General features: G+C 47.6%; 1 protein-coding gene across 8 annotated transcripts in view; it reads left to right on the plus strand.

Moving 5' to 3' along the window:
* BAIAP2 (BAR/IMD domain containing adaptor protein 2) overlaps positions 1 to 21,546 on the plus strand; it is a 494,598-nt gene that overhangs the window by 325,527 nt on the left and 147,525 nt on the right. For all 8 annotated transcript variants that reach the window (XR_013598763.1, XR_013598762.1, XM_078654131.1 and 5 more), the window contains exons 7-9: positions 1,898 to 2,050; positions 5,614 to 5,841; positions 6,103 to 6,295. Coding sequence is in view for 6 of the 8 variants with exons in the window: in XM_078654131.1 (XP_078510257.1) it covers positions 1,898 to 2,050; positions 5,614 to 5,841; positions 6,103 to 6,295 (574 nt within the window). In the remaining 2 variants the exon portion in view is untranslated. The remainder of the gene's footprint in view (positions 1 to 1,897; positions 2,051 to 5,613; positions 5,842 to 6,102; positions 6,296 to 21,546) is intronic.

The following is a 21,546-nucleotide window of genomic DNA, read 5'->3' on the forward strand; positions in this document are numbered from 1 at the left end:
GAGACTTCAGAACAGGAGGCAAGCTCTATTTCAAGCACTTGGAGATCTTCCTCAAGCAGGGGACACAGCATTCAGCAAATCCTTCTCTTTTCCTTGGCAGAAAGTAGCCACTGCAGGTCAACCCCTGACAGCAAACAGCACAGGGGCAGTATTCCTCTTCAGTTTCTCCAGCTCTTCTCCTTGGCAAAGGTTCCTCTTGATTCCAAGAAGTGATCTAAAAGTCTGGGGTCTGGGCCCCTCTTTTTATAGTACAAAATCCTTTGTTCACTGTGGCAGAGAAGCTCTTTGCCCAGCCAAAACCAGTTATGTCCTCTCCGGTGCAGCTTCCTGGCAGGAGGTCGAGACAGCATTTCCCAAGGCAGACCAGGCCCATTCAGGTGTGAAATAAATCTCCCCCCCTTACTCTGAATGCGGCCTAGGTGTGTTCAGCCCAGACCAGACTCGCCCTGCAAAGGCAGGACACACCTCAACCCCTCAAGTGGTTGTCTGAACAGAATGCACATCACCAGCCCCTGTCACTCCAAAGCCAGACCGTCAATGCAACCTAGCAGAGGCACACTGGATGCCTAGGCAAGAAAATAACCTACTTTCTAAAAGTGGTATTCTCAAACACAGAATGTAAAAATCACCATCACTAAAAGATCCATCTTAACATGGAGTTCAAGCATATCAAACTTTATTTTCCAATCTTGTTCCCATGGGCAGAAATACTCATAAGATGTTATAAGCAAACTCCCCATTCTATCCTATGAGACAGATAGCCTTACAATAGTAAAAAAAAGAAAATGGCAGCACTTCACTATCAGGACATGTCACACACATCAGGGCATGTCCTATCTTTCACATACACTGCACCCTGTCCACAGGGGTACCTTGGGCCTACTTAAGGGGTGACTCACATGTAAGAAAAAGGAAGGTTAGGGCCTGGCAAGTGGGTGCACTTTCCAGGTCGACATGAAAGTACTAGACTGCACACAAGCACCGCAATGGCATGTCTGAGACCTTGTTGCAAGGCTGCTTGTGTAGGTAGCACAATCAGGGCTGCAAGCCTACTAGCAGCATTTGATTTACAGGCCCTGGGCACACACAGTGCACTGTACTAGAGACTGACTAGTAAATCAAGTATGCCAATCATGGAATCACCAATCCATAAATACAATTTACAAAGGGAGCGCTTGCACTTTGTCACTGAACAGCAGTGGCAAATGGCCCAAAGTATGTAGACCAGCAAAACAAAGCCCATCACATGGTAAAAATACAGGAGGCAAAGGGAAAATATGCCAGGGAAACCCACGCCAATGATGCCAGGTCTAACCGTACCCATATCAAATTCACATATTTTGATTTCCAATGAGTATTTATGCATGTTAATTCCATTCCATCATATTTAACAGCCAACACGGGGTTCGCAACATTGATTGCTTCTTCAGGGCCTATCTAAGATCAGAGTGGTTTGCACAATCTTTTCTAAATTCTCCTTCTAAGATCTGAAGATAATGTTTTTGAACAATTGGCATTCGAACATCAAATGCTATGTGGTGACTTGAGGTTTTTACCAAGGTTATTTAAGGAATTCCCATGATAACTGTGTCCATTTTGCGTTCAGCATCTATGCATAGTGTGTTAACTTTTGAGAATATTTACAAAAAAGAGGTGAGTCTATCTAAGTGGCTACTGCATGTCTACAGTTACGTTTCCTTCCAGTCCTGCTGGATGAGCCTCTGATGCTAGGTCGGTGAGCCTTGTTGCTGTGTGCAGTTAGGATTTAGTATGCCAAATGAACTGAAATAGTAAGTTGGGAGCTGATAAAGACCTATTTGAGAACAATCAGTGAAATAATTTCTGCAGAAGTCTTGCTTGATTTGCCTGATTATTTGCTCTTCTTTTTCCTTATAAGTATATAGAGACAATCAGCAACAGACAGAGTGAGCTGGAGAACTATGTAACTGAGGGTTACAAAACAGCACTCATGGAGGAGAGAAGACGGTACTGCTTCTTGGTGGAAAAACAGTGTGCTGTGGCCAAGCACTCTCTGGCTTACCACACCAAGGTAAGGATGTGCCGCCTACAACATTGTAGGAGGATTTCAATGACTCTACATGCCTACATTCATGACAAGGTGAATGGTGCAGCTAGCTGCAGTTAAGAATGTGTTATGGCCCCCGTGACATTGCAAGAAGAGCATATCTTGGTCCACATTCAACCTTAAAGTGACAAAGTAAATTGGGAAGTGGGGAACATTCTGTAGCCAAAGCTGGCTTTTGCTGAGATAGAGCCCCGGGGTGCAACCACATTTTGCACTCTTGGTGAATAACATGAGGCAACCAGGGCCCTTTTTGTCCATTCCCAACTGGTTGCATTTTGAGGCCAGTCACAGCTCCAATTTAAACCTCTCCATACTTCCACACCTCAATCGAATCACCATAGGGCCAGTAGTGGATGTTCTCACTGCAGAGTGGCTGAGAGGGAGAAGGGTGTGAGGATGGTGGGGGGGGGGACGGATGACAAAAAATAAAGGGAAAAAACATACCTTCTCCCTGCCGATCGCCGCTCTTCTCCCTTATGCTTTAGGCTCCCATACTCCACTGCACCCAATCCCATGTCTTCTCACATGCATGAGAGAAGGACTGGTATTGGCCTGAGCGGGTGTGTTTTCCACTCCAAAGGGGACTGGTAACCTATGCCTCCTATTCTCTGTACACAGCAGTGCAGCTCGGGTTGGGGAGATTTTACTGTGCAACGCATTTTGGCCGTCCTGAGATATCTGGCCAAACCATCATGTGCACTGAGTGCAGTCACACCACTCCTCCTGTGACTACCCCCACACCCTGCAATGGACCCGCCCATAAGCCACATCAGGAAAGGAAAAATAAAACCATAACAAACACATATTGTTTTATTTTTCAAATTTTGAGGTTGCTAGTGGGCGGGGGCGATGCTCCTTTGCTATAACAGAGGAACCGCAACTGCTTAGCTCCTGCACTGGATGAGAAACAAATGGGAGGGAGATGGAACTGAGTTGAGGAGTGTTAAAACACGTACGCTCCTGATATGCAGAAAAAAAGAGTAAAAGACATGTAAGCTGAATCAGTGGAGCCAGGTTGAAGGAGACTGCTGTGTTCATGACTTTAATGCGGACACCTCTGTGTGCCCTTCTAAATGTTGGCGCCCCTGCTTGGGGCCAGTTTGCTCATGCCAAAAAGACAGTTGTGTCTGTACCATCCTATTGCATCCCCCTTTCTCACCTTGACAAAGGTAGGAAGGTATGCCAGTCCCAGTGCAGGGAATTCGAAAATGACACTGGCCCCGCCCGTTCTTTAGAATGTCGGCGCAGGCGCGAAATCAGCTCGGCGCGACGACCGGGCCATGACGGAACCCCTCCGTCACCAGCACAGCCCACCTGAGGGCCATGACGGAGTGGTTCCGTCATAAGCGTGGGAGGGGTTAAGGCTTTTTGGGATCTCGAGCTATATATATTTCAACTGATGTGTGACTGTGTTAAAGTTTAACATATAATTAAGTATTGTTTAGAATCACAGAGCGTATTAATTATCAGGAAATGAGTAACAAAATTGAAATTTGTTCCATACAACGGCCCCTAAAATGTCTGCCCGGGCACCCAAAGAACTTAAGATGATACAGATTTTATGATGCAGAACGGATCACAGCCACTCCTACAACATTAAGCGGGTTTATAGATTGCTACAGCCAACGCTTGTGTAATCAAGTTGGAGGAGAAGGTCTGTTCTGCCCAATCCCACTGTGGCATGGTATGTAGGTACAGTCGTCCTAGAGCAAGGAACTGTGGCATGAACCGTCCCATCCACTTGTGTACAATGGGTGAAAAGCATTGTAGAACAGCCTGTCCACAGGCATATAATGTCCAAAAATGTTTAAGGAAATTATTATTTTCCGCATTAGCGGCTGATACTTAATGGCTGGGGGAGAGGGAACGAAAAACAAAATCACTGCCTGTGTGCCGCAACCTCTCAGTCCTCTTCGCCCACTTACCAGGCTCCAGGGGCAGGAACAGGAAGCACTGAGGATTTCAGACACCCCTAGCCAATCACAACACTGCTGATAGCAGCATTGTGATTGGTATGAGCACTGTGGTTCTGCACTTAGCGAGAGACTGGGAGCTTGGAAATGTTCTCCACCCAGTCTGTGCAACACAGCCTGGTGGAGAACATGCGAAGTGCGCATGACTGTTTGGAAAGCCCTAGATGGCCGGCCAAACTGTCATGTGCACTTGGAGAGGACCACCACTCCTCCCCTGCTCCTCTGACACAGCCCAGCCCCATACCAGCTGAGCAAGGACGGAAAAATAAAATGATCATAACAATGTGTTGTTATAATTTTCTTTTTCCTTTCTCGCCTGCTGAGCAGCGGGGAGCCTATCCTTCGCGCCGCCCTGCGTCTCTGGCTGTGAAGGTAGTGGTCTGGGGAGCTAGCTAGCCTTCCAGTAGTGCTCAGCTCCGTACTGCCGGGTCCAGAGAATCGAGGTTTGTTTACATGTCCGCTTAACCAGGCCTCTTCGTCTTAGTAGTGGTACTTCTAGCACTGCAGCCCATTCCCAGCGTCACTTCCCGCTCCCCACCCCAGCTCGCTGCTCGAGGGAGCTGCCCCGTTCAGAACGCCGCTCCTCGTTCTGTCAATAGCGTGTGACTCATGCTATTTCATGTTTCTTCTGCAGTGTGAGCGAACACGTCCCCCTCCTTTCTACCTGCCTCAACTGAGCTCACCAAGGCGCTCCTGCTTCCCCGCCATTCACCACAGGCTGCAAGATCCCCGCTAGCTTTAAGAGCTCATCAATTCATCCGAAGGGAGGGTGCGAAAGCTATTAAAAATGAACGCTGTTGTTCCAGACTCCCACGTGCACACTTTGTGCTGCCCACGTCTCTTGTGCCGCGCGCCAAGTGTTCCTTGGCACTGGGGCGGAGGAGCCAGGGACCGCAAGCTGGGCTCTCTGGCAGGGCTCTGCAGCCCCCCAGAGGCCAGCAGGCTGCCGTGCACTGCTCGGAGCAGGGTTACTGTGTGGCCTCGCCCTCTAGCGTGTGTATTTATTCTCGGGCTCTGCATACGTCTGTGTCCTTGGACACCCGCTACTTCAGCATGCTCGGGTTACCTGTTCAGTCTTAAGTGAGTGCGTGTGGAGGGATGGCAATAGTGTACTCCATCTTCCCCAATGGAGAGGGTTCAGAGATCTCTTGTGACTGCCCCTTCAGTGACTCTGAGTGTCTTGGACGGCACTTCTGAAGCAACAAGGGCCTTGTTCTTCTAGCCACGACCGCAGCGGCCTCTTGTGACAGTACAAAGAGACCACTGGCGTAGCTCGCATGCAGTAGGATCCCAGCCAGGCGTGTAGAGGGGTTACAGGGCTGAAGCTCACCTGTAACCCATCCGACCTTCGTATGCTTCCCTTCCAGGTTTCTTGCGTTGCCGTTGGTGTAGAGGAGTGGATGGTGGGTTTCTTCCAGTTCTTATCGTGAAATTTGTGTAAATAATTGCTTTCCAACGCAGATTGTGAGGGATCAGGTGTAAGGAATTCTGTACGTTTGCTGGAAAAGCATTATCGTTTCTGTGTATATAATGCTTGATTTGTTTTCTCTGCAGGGTAAAGATGTGCTTAATCAGAAGATGCCATCCTGGCAGCAGTCCTGCAATGAACCCAACAAAATACCAGACCGTGCCATGCAGCTAATGCAGCAGATGGCCATTGGCAGCAACGGCGCCATACTCTCTGGCCCCATGACCTCCTCCAAATCCAGCCTGTCCATCTCGGAGCCCATCCCTGGTGCCAAACCCCTACCTGTGCCACCAGAACTGGCTCCGTTTGTTGGGGTACGTTGCTTGCCTATAAATATCCATAGTTTGGCGAGACATTCTTGTGTAACTAGTCCTGTCGCCACCCCTTCGGTTAAAACCACGTGCTAGAATATAATCCAGGTATTTAACTTTACATCCTTCAGGTGGCTTAGGGAATTGGTTGATCTGTTAGAAAAAGATATTCTTGATGAGAAACTAACTGCCAGCCATCCCTTGTAAGTAATATGGGAGAGTAGTATTTCGTCCAGCACTCTAACTTGCTTTCTTCCCTTGCAGCGAATGGCTGGCCACGAGGGCCCTCCTCTGATGAATGGAGTTGCTTCTGAAAGTAACATGTATGAGCGCTGGCCTGAAATGAAGCCAACACAGCCCAAATCCCATTCTTCTCAGCCACAGAAAATGAGTGATTCCTATTCCAACACGCTACCTGTGCGCAAGAGTGTAGCCCCAAAGAACAGTTATCCAGCGGGTGAGTACTTTTCTGCCCTTGCATCTTGTCTTTGTCTTCTGCAGTTACTGTGGGAAAAATAGCATATGTTTCTCGGTAATGTTGTGATCCCGAGTCAAAAGATTTGCTCAGTGCACTACGTAGACTGTCCAGAGCCCCTAATACTTTCAGAGTTTTAATTGGGACAAGCCAATAAAAAGCATTTCCAAGGTAGCACTATTTTGTGAAAATAATATCCCATTTGGAATGGAAACTGTGCTAAAACACAACTATAACCCTTTCCTTCTGTCAATGAAATGGATTCTGCAACGGGGGATTCCGTTCTGGCTAACTTGTTGATTTATTTATTTATAAAGTTTTATATAGCGCGAACTTGACCCAAGAGGGTATCAGAGCGCTTTACATTTAGGATCGTAGCGTTACAAGTTACATCAGATACAAGAGCATAGTGAGGTACAGTACACATAAACAATGTTTCAATAATTCGTAGGAGGGAGGGGAGGAAGGAGAAGTAGCTAACATATGTAATTTTCTCCAGCACCCCAATGTTGGCCTGTTTCCCCTATTTAACTTAGAAAATTCCACTCTTTGTGAGTGGCATGTTCTAATAGCATTACAGTGCTTATATCTTGGGTTGTACGAGTCAAAATGTCCTTGTCACACAAGAGGCTTGATCCCCAATGGACCAAAATAGAATGGTATATTATAAGATGCGGGATTTGCTGAGAGTTGCAATGATGTGCAATGCCAAAGCACAATAATACACTTTTGGCTAGAATATACATAGCATGTTAGATGATTTTCTAGATCTACACAACACCAAGACATGTTGGCTTTAAGTCTGTCCCTTCCATTGGCACCAGATCTTACATCACAAGTGAATATAGTAGTCTTGATATTGATAGCATACAAAACAGATTGAACATTCTGATCTGCAGTGACCAATGTACACAGCTGAATTTAGGTAGGAAAACTATTACTTAAGTCTCACTCAGTGAGCGTGGACTGCATATCTGAAAAACCTGCACTTTTGGTAGGTCTCAGGACTCTCACTGACTTAAATGAGCTATTGCAACTATGAATCATAAATTGGCAACACAGACTATCCTGCTGCAGATCCTTGCTTACACAATATTAGCAGTGGTCTTCACACTCGCTGCGTAGACTGTTCACGCAGTGACGAAGACTAAGATGGAAAATGGAATTCTGGCTGGCAGGTTTGCATCTCTTAGCCTCCAATCTGCAGTTGGTATCATCGGTTTCAATACATAAATACTAAAGTGCATGAGGATCTGTATAACCAGAATAAAAGGACAAGGTGTGTTAACACTGAAGGCATCATTGATGGATGAGCTCTAGGTTTGTGAGATACGCTTGAAAAGGTCAGGGTGACTCTTGCCTGAATTGATGGTCTTGTGCTTCGTTGAATATTCCTCACTATTGTGTGAGACACTTGGAACAGTTTTCCTGAACCTTTTGGGGAGGCGGGTGTATGGTAACTGAAAGATATGGAATTACTACATAAATACAATTGGGGTACAACAACCCCCCCCCCCCAACTATTGACCATTTTACATTATTTTTAGATAGCTGAAATAAAATTGTACGTTTATGTTGTTCCCAAATGATGACGTAGCTCAGAATGCAAACGAGGTATCCAACCAGAACTGATGCAGGCAGGGAACCTTCGGCTTGTGGATGGACATGCTTAATAGACTAAAGAGAATATTGAGAATTTGTTTCTATAGTTTTTAGAGGGTAGGTTCACCAGCTTTGTATTTTGCCTTCGTTTTGTTTTTTACCATTGTAATTACTGAAGGTCTGCACATACCTCCTTCATGTGACTGCTTTTCCAAATTTAGTTATGCCGTATTTAGGTAATCTATTTTTGGGCCAAAATAGAGAAGCATTGTTGTTTCGCTGTCACGTAACAGGAATTACCTATTCATTTAGCTATGCCTTCTTAAAACATATATTCCCTAGAGTATCAGATATGTAGGTCCCCAGCAGTACATTTCTGTTTCTATCCGGATTCTAAGGCAGCACCTTTACTTGCAAACATGGAGCCATGGTCTTTAGACATCTTTAGAAACAGAATAATAATTGGTTTAAATCAGTCGTTTAGTACTTCAGGTAAAAAATCCAGGGTATAAGCCCCTTAACTGTGTCTCTTTGCAAGATAACAACGCTATAGTCCGTTGACGAAACAGATATAGCACATATTTTAACACTGACAATTTTCTATATAAAATATGTCCCATCTATAGGTAAACTGAAAAGTTTAACCCTAAACCTAACCGCATCAGTATTCCAGGATAGAATAGGGGCCTTGTTGGGGCTAATTCTCTCGGCACAATTATTGTGGGTGACCACAGTTTACAGGGTGAGTGCTGTAAAAGCTTAAATAAAGTGTAGGCATAACAGCGACTGGGTTAAATGCTAAAATATGCAGAATAACCAGCTTTAGTAGAACAAATAATATAGGATTTTACACATAAATAGCTCGAACATCTTCTGGATAGGCTTTTTTCTAACCTACGGGACTACGAGCCGGATTGTTTGCGGAGGCGGCTACATCTTGCATTTTGCAAACTTAGCCGTAAAACTAAAAATAAGTGAGATGCCTCCGATAAGTTGAGAGAAAAAACAGAAGCCAGCCAAAGCACATTAAGGGAATACTTGGGAGTTGCGCCTGACATCCAGAAGAAAAGTCGTATTCATCATACCAACCAGTGAAGGGTTGCAGCCCAGCTCAACTTCCGTACTATTAATTCGACTGTCAACAGTTTAAGCGTTACTGGGAACGTGTCTTTGTGTACGATTTGCCAACACGAAGTAATAATCGAAGTCACAATCCACCCTATTTATGTTATAAGGATATCCATGCAGAGTTTATAAATTTCTTTGGAAAAATCGTCTGTTCTGCAAAAGGTCCTGAGGAAGGTGGTCTTAACCCACCGAAACGCGTCGACCTTGCGTAGTAGTATCGCGCATCAACTAGCGACCCCCCAGACACAGAACAAGGAATGAATGTAGAATGTATGAGAGAGGATGCATGAGGTTTTTGTGAGAGTAAATTAGATTATTTTCTCTGTATGGTATTTGTATGTTTTTTATTGCTCAAATGATGAATTATATGTTTTGTAAAATGATTACAATGAATTTAAAGTAATGTTGGAAAGAAAAAAATAATAATCTTATCTTATAAAAAAAAGAAATAAAAATCACACGTGAGAAAAAAATACATGTTGTCACCTTGTGTTGAAGGACTATGTTGAAAATATAAAAGTTGTAATCTTTAGAATGATTTAGGTCATGAGGGAAGGGAAACGGCCATTACAACGAAGCCGTTTCCACGAAATCGTTAACCACGCATGCAGTACAACGCATGCGTGGTTACCACGAAAGCCTTTACCACGCATACCTTTACTACGATTTTTGTAGTAAAGGTATATGTGGCAAAGGTAAAAAGTAAAAAAAGGGGGGCTTGGAGGGGTCTCCCCCCCCCCCCCCCCCCACCCCCCCCAAAAAATAAATAAAACTCACCTGAAGTCACATCGGTTTATTTATTTGATCAGCGTCGTTTAAGAGAAAACGGAAAATAAACTTCCACTTTCTCTTAACGACGTATGACGTCACCACGCAAGCAATCGAGGTGGTAAACGAATTCCGTTGTAACGCATGCGTGGTAAAGGCATGCGTTGCAACGGAATTCGTTGTAACGTCATACATTCATGAGGGAATATTGCTTGTTGATATAATTGTGTTCCTCTCTTTCCCTGACCTTAAAAGTACACTTAGAGGGGGTCCCATATTTATGTAGGCAGATCCTTGCTTACACAATATTAGCAGTGGTCTTCACACTCGCTGCGTAGACTGTTCACGCAGTGACGAGGACTAAGATGGAAAATGGAATTCTGGCTGGCAGGTTTGCATCTCTTAGCCTCCAATCTGCAGTTGGTATCATCGGTTTCAATACATAAATACTAAAGTGCATGAGGATCTGTATAACCAGAATAAAAGGACAAGGTGTGTTAACACTGAAGGCATCATTGATGGCTGAGTTCTAGGTTTGTGAGATACGCTTGAAAAGGTCAGGGTGACTCTTGCCTGAATTTATTTATTTATTTATTTATTTATTTGTGTATTTTTTTAAAGCGCGCAGCGACCCCAACGGGGCATCCCGGCGCTAAAAAAAGGCTCTGACAACAGGAGGAATCAGAAGGGAAACCAAACTAGGAAGAAAAGAGGAGGGTTTTCAGGGATTTACGAAATACAGGTTCTTTATTTATTTTGGGCATTTGTAGAGCGCCTGGTTACGCCACTGGCGTGTCCCCGCGCTATGATAAGTGGAGTGGCTGCCCTCCCCCTCCCACAGAAAGCTACCTGCTGAACAGGTGGGTTTTGAGTTTCTTCCTAAACAGGGTTTCAGATGGTTCTAATCGCAATTTAAAGGCAGGGCATTCCAGCATCTGGGAACGAGGTATCTGAAAGATCTTCCTCCCATGCGTGCCTTCCTTACTCTGGGAACCTTTAGCAGTCCAGTCTGTGAGGACCGTAGATTGCGTGTGGGCTCGTAACAGGTCACCAGACTCTGGAGCGGAACAGGAGATTTACCGCTCAGAATACGGTGACATGTGGAAAGGGCTTTAAACTCTACCCTCTTTTCCACAGGGAGCCAGTGGAGGGTTTGGAGGGCTGGTTTAGAGGGTGACCTCCTTGGGAGCCTGAGTACAAGCCGCGCTGCGGCATTTTGGAGCACTTGCAGGCGGCCCATGACCCTACCCGTGGCCCCCAGATATAGCAGGTTCCCATAGTCAAGACGCGAGGTGACCAGGGCGTGCACCAGCGTCCTTCGAGCAGCAATAGGGAGTAGGTCTAATACTTTCCTTAAGGCTCTTAGAACACCAAAACACACCCCCGTCACCCGGCTGACCTGGGGACCATAGGCAAGATCCATATCCAGCCACACACCAAGGTTCCTGGCCTCCCGGCAGGGGACGGGGACTTCACCCAGGCAGGGCGGCCACCATGCCGATGACCAAGCAGACGGCCCTCCCCCTACCACGAGCACCTCGGTCTTGCTGCCGTTCAACTTTAAACAGTTTGCGGACATCCAGGTTGCCAGGTCTTGCATGCAATCCCTGAAGATGTCCGCTGCGAGGCCGGGTGCACGTGATAGGGAGATGATCAGCTGCGTGTCATCGGCATAAGACACCAGGCGTAGACCGTGTCCCTCCACAATGGCTGCTAAGGGGGAGACATAGATATTGAATAAGGTTGGGCTCAGGGACGAGCCCTGAGGCACGCCCTGGCCCAACTCAATCTCCTTTGAGTAACCGTCACCTAATCGGACCTGAAAACATCTGTCCGACAGGAAAGACCCGATCCAGCCAAGCGCTTCTCCTGTGACCCCTCCTTCATTCAGACACTGTAGCAAGATGGAATGTGCCACAGTGTCGAATGCCGCGCTTAGATCGAGTAAGATCAAAGCCATGGTTTGGCCCTCATCCACACCCTGTCGTAGCGCTTCGACCGCCATGAGAAGCGCAGATTCCGTCGAATGACGGGGGCGGAAGCCAAATTGCGAATCGTGGAGTAGCGATGCCTCTTCCACAAAATGCATGAGTTATAGGTTGGCTATTTTTTCTGCCACTTTCGCCATATAAGGCAGAAGGGATATTGGGCGAAGATTGTCAAGTTTTTCAAAGCTGACATTAGCTTTTTTCTGCAGGGGGAGTACAACTGCTTGCTTCCAAGCATTGGGGACAGTCTGAGATTTGAAGGAGGCATCTAGTAGGTGGCGAACATAGGGTTCAAGTACTTGTAGACTACCCTTCAGCCGACTGGGAGTAGTCGGATCTCTTGGAGAGCCAGATTTTATCAACCCGCAAATGCGGAGAAGTTCCTCAGTCGGAGGGGTGACAAAGGTGGTTAATCGCTGTTCCTCTTTGATTTTAGTGGTCTCCAAGTGCATAGGACTATTATCGGCCTGCTGAGGGAAGGAGCTGTAGATATTAGTTACCTTATTTGCAAAAAACTCCGCAATACGGTCACAACCCTCCGTTGTGCAAAGTTTCTTGGGCACCACAGTAGGCTTCCCTACCGCAATTGAATTATAGATTGTGAAGAGCTCCTTAGTGGAGTGTTCTGCTTCTTCAATCTTATTGCAGAAATATGATGTTTTGGCCTTTCTTATCAGTTTATGGTAGCTGCGCCTATGGTCAATATACTCTGCTTTAGCGTGGGTCGAGTAGGTAATCCTCCATTGCCTTTCAGCACGTTTACACGCTGCTTTGGCCACCCGCATGTCCTCATTGTACCATGGAGCCGATCTCAGAACTCGGCCCCCCACTTTTGCCACACCGAGTGGGGCCACCAAGTCCAATGCTTCCGTGATACGCTGGGCTAGATTGGAATTGATTTCTTCTACCCCCTCACCCCCAGGGTGTCCCTTCGCAGTTATCGCCTGATTGAATTTAGCTTGAGAGAACGCCGCCCACCTCCGCCTAGGGTGTTTATCAGCAGGGGGTTCAGTCGGTCGTGCTCCCAGCAGCTCAATGGTGAATGGGATAAGATGGTGGTCCGACCATGGGATGGGGACCGGATTCTGAGCTTCCATTTGGTCCCAATTTGCGGAAATCGGGTCAAGTAGGTGACCCAGTTGGTGGGTGGGGTGCTTTACTTTCTGCTCAAACTGCAATCCTGCCATTACTTGACAGAAATCCCTCGCCACCTTGTCCGTTGGGCTGTCTAGGTGTAGGTTTAGGTCACCCAGGACTAGATATTTGTCAGCTCTTAGTGCGGCCTCTGTGACGCCTTCTACTAACTTCTCGATAAATGTGGCTGTAGAGCCAGGCGGGCGATAGATCAACAGGCCCTTCAAGGTAAAATTGCCGCTTATTGAGATAGAGAAGGCACCGGCCTCACTCTCCTCAATTGTGATTGTGTTCTGTTTGAGAGGAGCGAAGAGCTAGGGGAAGCTGGTTCCAGTGCTGAGAGGCGCAAACCGCGAAGGTTTTTCCACCTGCACGGGAACGTTTAAAACGGGGGGTTTCCAGCAGTAATAGTGCATTGGAGCGTAGTAGCCTGGATTTAACGTAAGGGCGCAGGGTGGTCTTCTGATGAGCTGACCCAGTGCCTTTAGATGCACGGAAGGCCAGCGTCATTGCCTTGAAGACACACCTTTTCACGATGGGTAGCCAGTGAAGTTTACGGAGATGTGGAGAGATATGGTGTCTGGCGGGGATTCTCTCCACCAGCCGAGCAGCGGCATTTTGGACCATCTGTAGTTTGTGACACAGGCCTGCTGTGATACCAAGGTAGAGGGCATTGGCATAATCAAGATGGGAAATGATTAGTGCCTGGATCACAGTCTTACGGCAGTCCTCCGGCAGATAGTTAATAAGCCGTTTGATTGTTCTAATTTTAGCGAAGCAAGAGGCTGCTGGTCTGTACCTGGGTGTTGAAGCTGAGATTGTTATCCCAGCGTACTCCTAGATTTCTCACAGAGTCTTTGGGCGTGGGGGCCTGGCACAGATCTAAGGGCCACCACAGACTGGAGTCAAGGGGAGAAGGAGATTTAAAAAACAGGATCTCCGTTTTGCCTGCGTTGAGACGGAGGGAATTAACGTCCATCCAGTTGGAAATGTCTCTAAGGCAGGATTTCAATGGCTCGAAGGCAGAGGCAGAAGGAGTATCAAACCTGTAAAGTAGCTGAATGTCGTCAGCATAGGATATGGACTTAATCCCAGTCTGAGCAATCAGCTTAGCCAGAGGGGTAAAATAAACATTAAACAAAAGCGGACTAAGGGAAGAACCCTGTGGGACTCCCCATCTGAGCGGTCTGGCAGTGGAAGTGAAGGGAGGGGTGAAAACTTGCTGTGTACGGTTGGACAGATAGGAAGACAACCACTTCAGGACAGTGCCCCCCCAGTCCGAAGTCCTCCAACCTTCTCAGCAAGATCTTGTGGGAGACGGTGTCAAATGCAGCTGAAAGATCCAGCAGCACTAACACCGCCCTCGACCCTCGGTCAAGCGTCCACCTCACAGAGTCGGCCATTTCAATAAGGGCCGACTCCGTGCTGTGGCCCGACCTAAAGCCGTGCTGGGAATCATGGAGAAGCCCATTGGACTCGATGAAAGTCGCCAGTTGAGAGTGGACCAGCTTTTCCAAGACCTTGGCCGGGGCAGGCAGAAGGGAAATAGGCCTGTAGTTGCTGGGAAGGTCAGGGTCGAGGCTAGGTTTCTTCAAAATGGGGACCAAGGAGGCATGTTTCCATTTGGAAGGGAAACATCCTGCCCTGAGGGAGTCATTCCAAATGAGATTAAGATAGGGGTTAAGTAGGGGAGCTAGTTTTTTGTATTCCTTGGCAGGCCAGGGATCGTTGGGGGAATTGATGGTCTTGTGCTTCGTTGAATATTCCTCACTATTGTGTGAGACACTTGGAACAGTTTTCCTGAACCTTTTGGGGAGGCGGGTGTATGGTAACTGAAAGATATGGAATTACTACATAAATACAATTGGGGTACAACAACCTCCCCCCCCCCCAACTATTGACCATTTTACATTATTTTTAGATAGCTGAAATAAAATTGTACGTTTATGTTGTTCCCAAATGATGACGTAGCTCAGAATGCAAACGAGGTATCCAACCAGAACTGATGCAGGCAGGGAACCTTCGGCTTGTGGATGGACATGCTTAATAGACTAAAGAGAATATTGAGAATTTGTTTCTATAGTTTTTAGAGGGCAGGTTCACCAGCTTTGTATTTTGCCTTCGTTTTGTTTTTTACCATTGTAATTACTGTAGGTCTGCACATACCTCCTTCATGTGACTGGTTTTCCAAATTTAGTTATGCCGTATTTAGGTAATCTATTTTTGGGCCAAAATAGAGAAGCATTGTTGTTTCGCTGTCACGTAACAGGAATTACCTATTCATTTAGCTATGCCTTCTTAAAACATATATTCCCTAGAGTATCAGATATGTAGGTCCCCAGCAGTACATTTCTGGTTCTATCCGGATTCTAAGGCAGCACCTTTACTTGCAAACATGGAGCCATGGTCTTTAGACCTCTTTAGAAACAGAATAATAATTGGTTTAAATCATTCGTTTAGTACTTCAGGTAAAAAATCCAGGGTATAAGCCCCTTAACTGTGTCTCTTTGCAAGATAACGCTATAGTCCGTTGACGAAACAGATATAGCTCATATTTTAACACTGACAATTTTCTACATAAAATATGTCCCATCTATAGGCAAACTGAAAAGTTTAACCCTAAACCTAACCGCATCAGTATTCCAGGATAGAATAGGGGCCTTGTTGGGGCTAATTCTCTCGGCACAATTATTGTGGGTGACCACAGTTTACAGGGTGAGTGCTGTAAAAGCTTAAATAAAGTGTAGGCATAACAGCGACTGGGTTAAATGCTAAAATATGCAGAATAACCGGCTTTAGTAGAACAAACAATATAGGATTTTACACATCAATAGCTCGAACATCTTCTGGATAGTCTTTTTTCTAAGCATGCCCACCCTCTTCAACGTCTACATGAGCCCCCTCGCAGCCATCGCACGCCAACACAACCTCAACATCATATCCTACGCCGACGACACTCAGCTGATCCTCTCCCTCACCAACGACCCAGCCACCGCCAGAACCAACCTTCACGAAGGGATGAAAGACGTAGCCGAATGGATGATGAACAGACGCCTGAAACTGAACTCAGACAAGACGGAAGTCCTCATCCTTGGATCATCACCCTCTGCCTGGGACGACTCCTGGTGGCCCCCTGCCCTGGTCAGCGCACCCAAACCAACGGACCACGCACGCAACTTGGGCTTCATCCTGGACTCCTCCCTCTCGATGACCAGACAAGTCAACGCCGTCTCATCATCATGTTTCAACATCCTACGCATGCTCCGAAAGATCTTCCGATGGATCCCCACCGAAACCAGGAAGACGGTCACCCAGGCACTCGTCACCAGCCGACTGGACTACGGAAACACCCTCTACACCGGAACCACAGCCAAACTGCAGAAAAGACTCCAACGCATCCAGAACGCCCCTGCATTACTCATCCTGAACATCCCCCGACACAGCCACATCTCAGGACACCTGAGAGACCTGCACTGGCTCCCCGTCAGCAAGAGAATCACGTTCCGACTCCTCACCCACGCACACAAAGCCCTCCACGACCTGGGCCCCAGGTACCTCAACAACCGCCTGACCTTCTACACTCCCACCCGCGAGCTACGATCGACCAGCCACGCCCTCGCCGCCGTTCCTCGCATTCGAAGAGCCACCATGGGAGGAAGATCCTTCTCCTACCTGGCAGCCAAGACTTGGAACTCCCTCCCCATCCACCTCCGTCTGACCCAAGACCACCTCTCCTTCAGGAAGCAACTCAAGACCTGGCTGTTCGAGCAGTAGCGGACCCCTCTCCCCCAAGCGCCTTGAGACCCTCCGGGTGAGTAGCGCGCTATACAAATTTCTTGATTGATTGATTAAGTGGGATGGCCGAGCCCCTAACACTTGAAAAGCAAACTGGCAATCCAAAAGGAGTCCCTCGCTAATGCGGCTGCCCGAGGCCACCGCAGGAGGCCACTCAAGAGGGTGGTTCTCTAGTGGCATTGGGCACCCCCGCCCGCCCCTCTCCCTTGTGCATATTCAGTGTCTCCTGCCGCAAGTTGCCGACCTTCCGGGCAGACTGCAAAGGCCCGCTGCTAGGGCCCGTGTGTCGCAGGTTTTCCCCTACTGGGAGCACCGAGGGTGCCAAAACATCTGTTGGGGGGGGGGGGTTGCCACTGGTTGCTGGAGCACTGCCGGGGGGGGGGGAGGAGCTCAGGGCCGCGCTTCCTGTGGGTGCCCGGCCCTGGGTGGTGAATGGAAGGCCTCCACACAGCGTCAAACCCTGAGGGGGCTAGGTCTCCTCCCAGCCCACATGCCGCAAGGTGGTCCCGGCATCCTGCAGCCCCCTTGCCCCCAGGGGGGCCTCGGACACGTGGGAGCTAGGTTAACGAGCTCGCAGCCCGGGACTAGTCCCTACCGCAGCCCGAACACCGGAGATCCCAGGTGAAATTCCATGCCCCCCCCCCACCCCCCCTGCCTACTGAGATCCAGCTCTTGACCGGCTGAAGCATGTTTTGTGGGCCATATCATGGCACTCCGGGCGCTGGGGGGGATCAAGCTTGCTTAGGGCGCTGCCTCCACCAGGTATGGGGCGGCGGTGCTTGGACCTGGTTGAAGAGCTCAATCGGGCAAATTTTCAATTATGGCGCGGACCGATGTGGGAGGGACGTAGGCACGGCCGCTAGCATGCGCGCACGCTGAATAGCCAGCCGGTTGCCAGTGCAGTATTTAATCACCTGCTCTGCTCATGCCCTGCTAAAACCCCCTTTGTGCAATTTTCTCAGAGTGGAGAGCAACGATGAGAGCCGCCATCGTGACTTAGAGCTCAACCTCGGGCACATGCCATTTCTAATGATGTGCCAGTAATTATCATATACACATGTGGGCAGGCAGTCCCTTTGTCTGTTGGCATTGCCGCTTTCCTAAGTTTAATGCCGCTTGTCTATAATTTGTGAGGGATGCAGACACCCAGATTTTACAGGGAAATGCAATTTTGTATTTTTTGATGTCTGTTGAGAAGGGATAAGGCACCTCATATCGCAACAGCCCCTTGGTATCCGAGTTGCGTCAAATTAGTTTGGCTTGAAAGCTAAGTTATTAGTGGCTTTGGGTGTTTTTTGGAACTGTTTGAAATATATATGCAAACATTTAATAAAATAAAAAGGCCAAAATTGAATAATGCATTATTTGTGACGATAGAGTGAATGGAAGTTTATAATTGCTCGCCAAATGCATCACTTCGCCAAGTACGAGATTTCCGCATCCTTACTGAAGGCAATTTGCGGCAAAGCTACCTCTCTGGCTTGGCGCCAGCACTATTAGTATTAACTTTAGTTACTCATTTTGTAGGAAGTTGAAAGCATGTCCAATCACAGTTAGGCGTTGTGAACCACTGCTGTTGTAGGATGAGTTTGAAAGGGTGATTATTTGACAGTCATAACAGAAGTTGGCTTGCACGAGTTAAGCCATACCCTTAATTACATTAGCCACGCCCGTGAGGCAGGAAGGCAGTGTAATATTGGGGCATTGCTGCATTTCGGTGTAATATGGTGACAGTACACAACCACAGATGAGTTTCACCATTACAAAATGGGCGATTCGGTTTTAAGTGCCTTTTGTACCGCTTTGTTTGCCATAATTTGGCAGGGTATGCTCAGACGTGAGTCCCTTGCTCACTTTGCCACTGGATTCAAGCAAGCCTGGCTGAAGACTGCTGAAATGCCAGAAACCGGTCCTAGGAAGCTTGTTTACGGTCCAGGGAAGGCATGGCTTGGCAGTTCGGGCGAATTTGCAAGGTTTTTTAAATGCTAATTCCTAACTATATAAGGCCTGAAACCTATGGTTTTTTCAGTGAATTTCAAAGGTTTTTTAAATGCTAATTCCTAACTATATAAGGCCTGAAACCTATGGTTTTTTCAGTGAATTTGCAAGGTTTTTTTAAATGCTAATTCCTAACTATATAAGGCCTGAAACCTATGGTTTTTTCAGTGAATTCGCAAGGTTTTTCAAATGCTAATTCCTAACTATATAAGGCCTGAAACCTATGGATTTTTTCATTGAATTCGCAAGGTTTTTTAAATGCTAATTCTTATTAGCGGATAACGTTTTTATATAATAAAACGTTTTAAATCTCAAATGCCTGCTTTGCTAACAGAGTTTTTAAGCACAGGCTCTTTTGTCTCTGGTGGCCATCTTGGGAGACTGCATATCAGAATTTTTTCTTTTTTTCTTTTCTTTTAAAGAACCTTTATTTCTATTAGCATGAAATTACAAACACGGGCCTACAACCAGTGTGGCCGGCCGCTATTTAAATCGAGCAGAAATTAAGTAAGAAGTATCACATCAATCCGGTGATTAAAAACAAAGCCACATCCAGGATACAGCAGAGAATCAAGATAATACGTGATAACAAGGATTAGAAACGGTTCATTTTTAAATAACCAAAAATTAAATAAAAAATCGACATCGCATTGTCATTCCCGCTCCCAACACAGTCAGTTAAAAACACATTATCACTCCGATGATGAACATAGATTGAATGGGAAAGGAGCAGAGTACCAAAGTCAGGATAAATGCAATAGTAACGTACCAAGCACGGCATGCGAGCCCCACCCCTAAAAGGGATGTACTATGGGAGACATGAAGACGACGACATCGAAAAAGGAAAGGGCAAAGGGCCATAGGAAAAAAAAAAAGAAGCAGAAAACAAACCCATCCCCCAACACCCCACCCTGCACCCCTGCAAAAGGCTACGGCCTACCCCCCCAGCAGCGTGCCTGTCGTCCTAAATAAGAGACCCGAAATATAGAAAAGAAAAGAGAAAAAGAAGAAAAAATGTGAGAAGGGCCGGCGATTCGGTTACCCAGTCCCTCCCACCCCCGCATACTAAAATCATATAAACAGAAGCAATAGAAAAGTACAAATATCAGCAAGCACATAAAACGCAATCAATTACAGCCCCACTAAACGTGCCCTTGAATCACCATTAACCAGCAAGAAGTCCCTCCAAGCCCCAAGCGAGGTCACCCCTGGCCACTTCTGTCAATAGTAGCAATGTTAAACAGCCTTGCAGTCGGGAGACAATTCGATACAAAAGGTTCAATCGTTCCAGGCAGACCAGGTAGCGCCGCCGCCCAACATGGTCCTAGCCACCGAGAGACAACTGACGATGCATGGCGGAGGCCGGAATGCAACAATACCCAGACCACCAACAGTTCCAAGTCCAAAAAAAGGTCCGCCAAGCACGGAAAGGAAAGCACAGGATGTGGGAAGCACCGCAGCACAGTCCGGGCCTCATGTACCATGGATCGATGTAGCTTCTCCACTTGCTGGTCAGAAAAAGGCCCCGATGAGACAACCACTTGCGGAACAGGTGTGACGACAATAAGCTCAGGAACCAAATCTATTCGCGCCTCCAAGACTGTAGACTCATCCGGGGAACATGACACTGCGGCAGAGGGAGACGCATCGGCACCGACTCGGAAGCAAACCACTCCGCTACAAAATGGCGGGTCAGCAATGGCGGCGATCCTTCCTTCCAAGTCCCGGGCTCCCCGGAGCAGAGCAGTCCGCAAGGTTGTCAGTGCAGCCAGTACGTGGCTACGCGTAAGCGTTTTCCCCACGTAGCCGAACTCCGGGGGTCTCAAGTTCAGCGGTATCTCTGTCCCTGGGAGGGGTGCACTCCGAGGCGCCATCCGCCATTTCAGCCATCTCGTTCTCCTTCACTTCCCCTCCACCTCCGAGCCCCGTCCGACCACTAGAGTCAGCAGGTCCCACGGCCGGACCTCGACAGTCGGCGCTTGCTGCAGAAAGGAGAGTCACCAAAAGGCCGGACGTGCTCCCCGCAGCTCGCCGGGAGCCACCCGCTGGTTCCCGGACGGGACTATTAACATGGCCGGGCGTCTCACCCAAGGGGAACCGGGCGACACGGGCTCTCTCCGGCTCGGTAATATCTCGGGTTCACGGGGCAACCCACTATTGGGAGTGGGTTGGTACCAACTCTCCCGGCTCGCGGCTCTCAGGCTCCCACTGACCGGCTTCTCATCCCGACCAGGGCCGCCAACACTACGATCACTGCCGGGCAACCTCTGCACTCGAGGCCCCGGCTTCAGCGCCACGAAGGCCGGCAAGCAGACGGGGACAGTTCTTCGGATCTACTGCACGGTGGAGCCTCAGAAACAGACGGTAAGTGATTGCTTCCCTTCAACAACTTAGATCAGCAAACCTCGCTCAGGATTATCTTCAGGATAGACGTGCGGGGAGGAAGGGCCCTCGGAGCCAAGCGTTTATGCGACTGTTCCGATCGCCATCTTGGCTATCAGAATTTTTTTAATGAAATATAAGAGGATTTGAGAAGTCACTCAAAATGTGCCCTAATTTTTCTTTCTTCAGCACTAATCATAATTTCAATGGCAAAATGAACCCCCTCATTTTGTTCCTTTGCAAATTAAATGTTTTAAGTGTTAACACTTTATTCCAATCAAGATGACTTCAGGTGTGCCATACTTTTGTCATAAGTAAGACTGTTAGCGCTCTAGTTGTTCTTTTGAACACTCTGGGACATTCTGTAATTGGGCTATAGTTGGGCTACATCTGGCTGATATTTGGGCTACATTTGTTTTTTTTTGTCTCTGGTGGCCA

The sequence above is a fragment of the Lissotriton helveticus genome, chromosome 7, assembly GCF_964261635.1.
Source record: "Lissotriton helveticus chromosome 7, aLisHel1.1, whole genome shotgun sequence".
Lineage (NCBI taxonomy): Eukaryota > Metazoa > Chordata > Amphibia > Caudata > Salamandridae > Lissotriton > Lissotriton helveticus.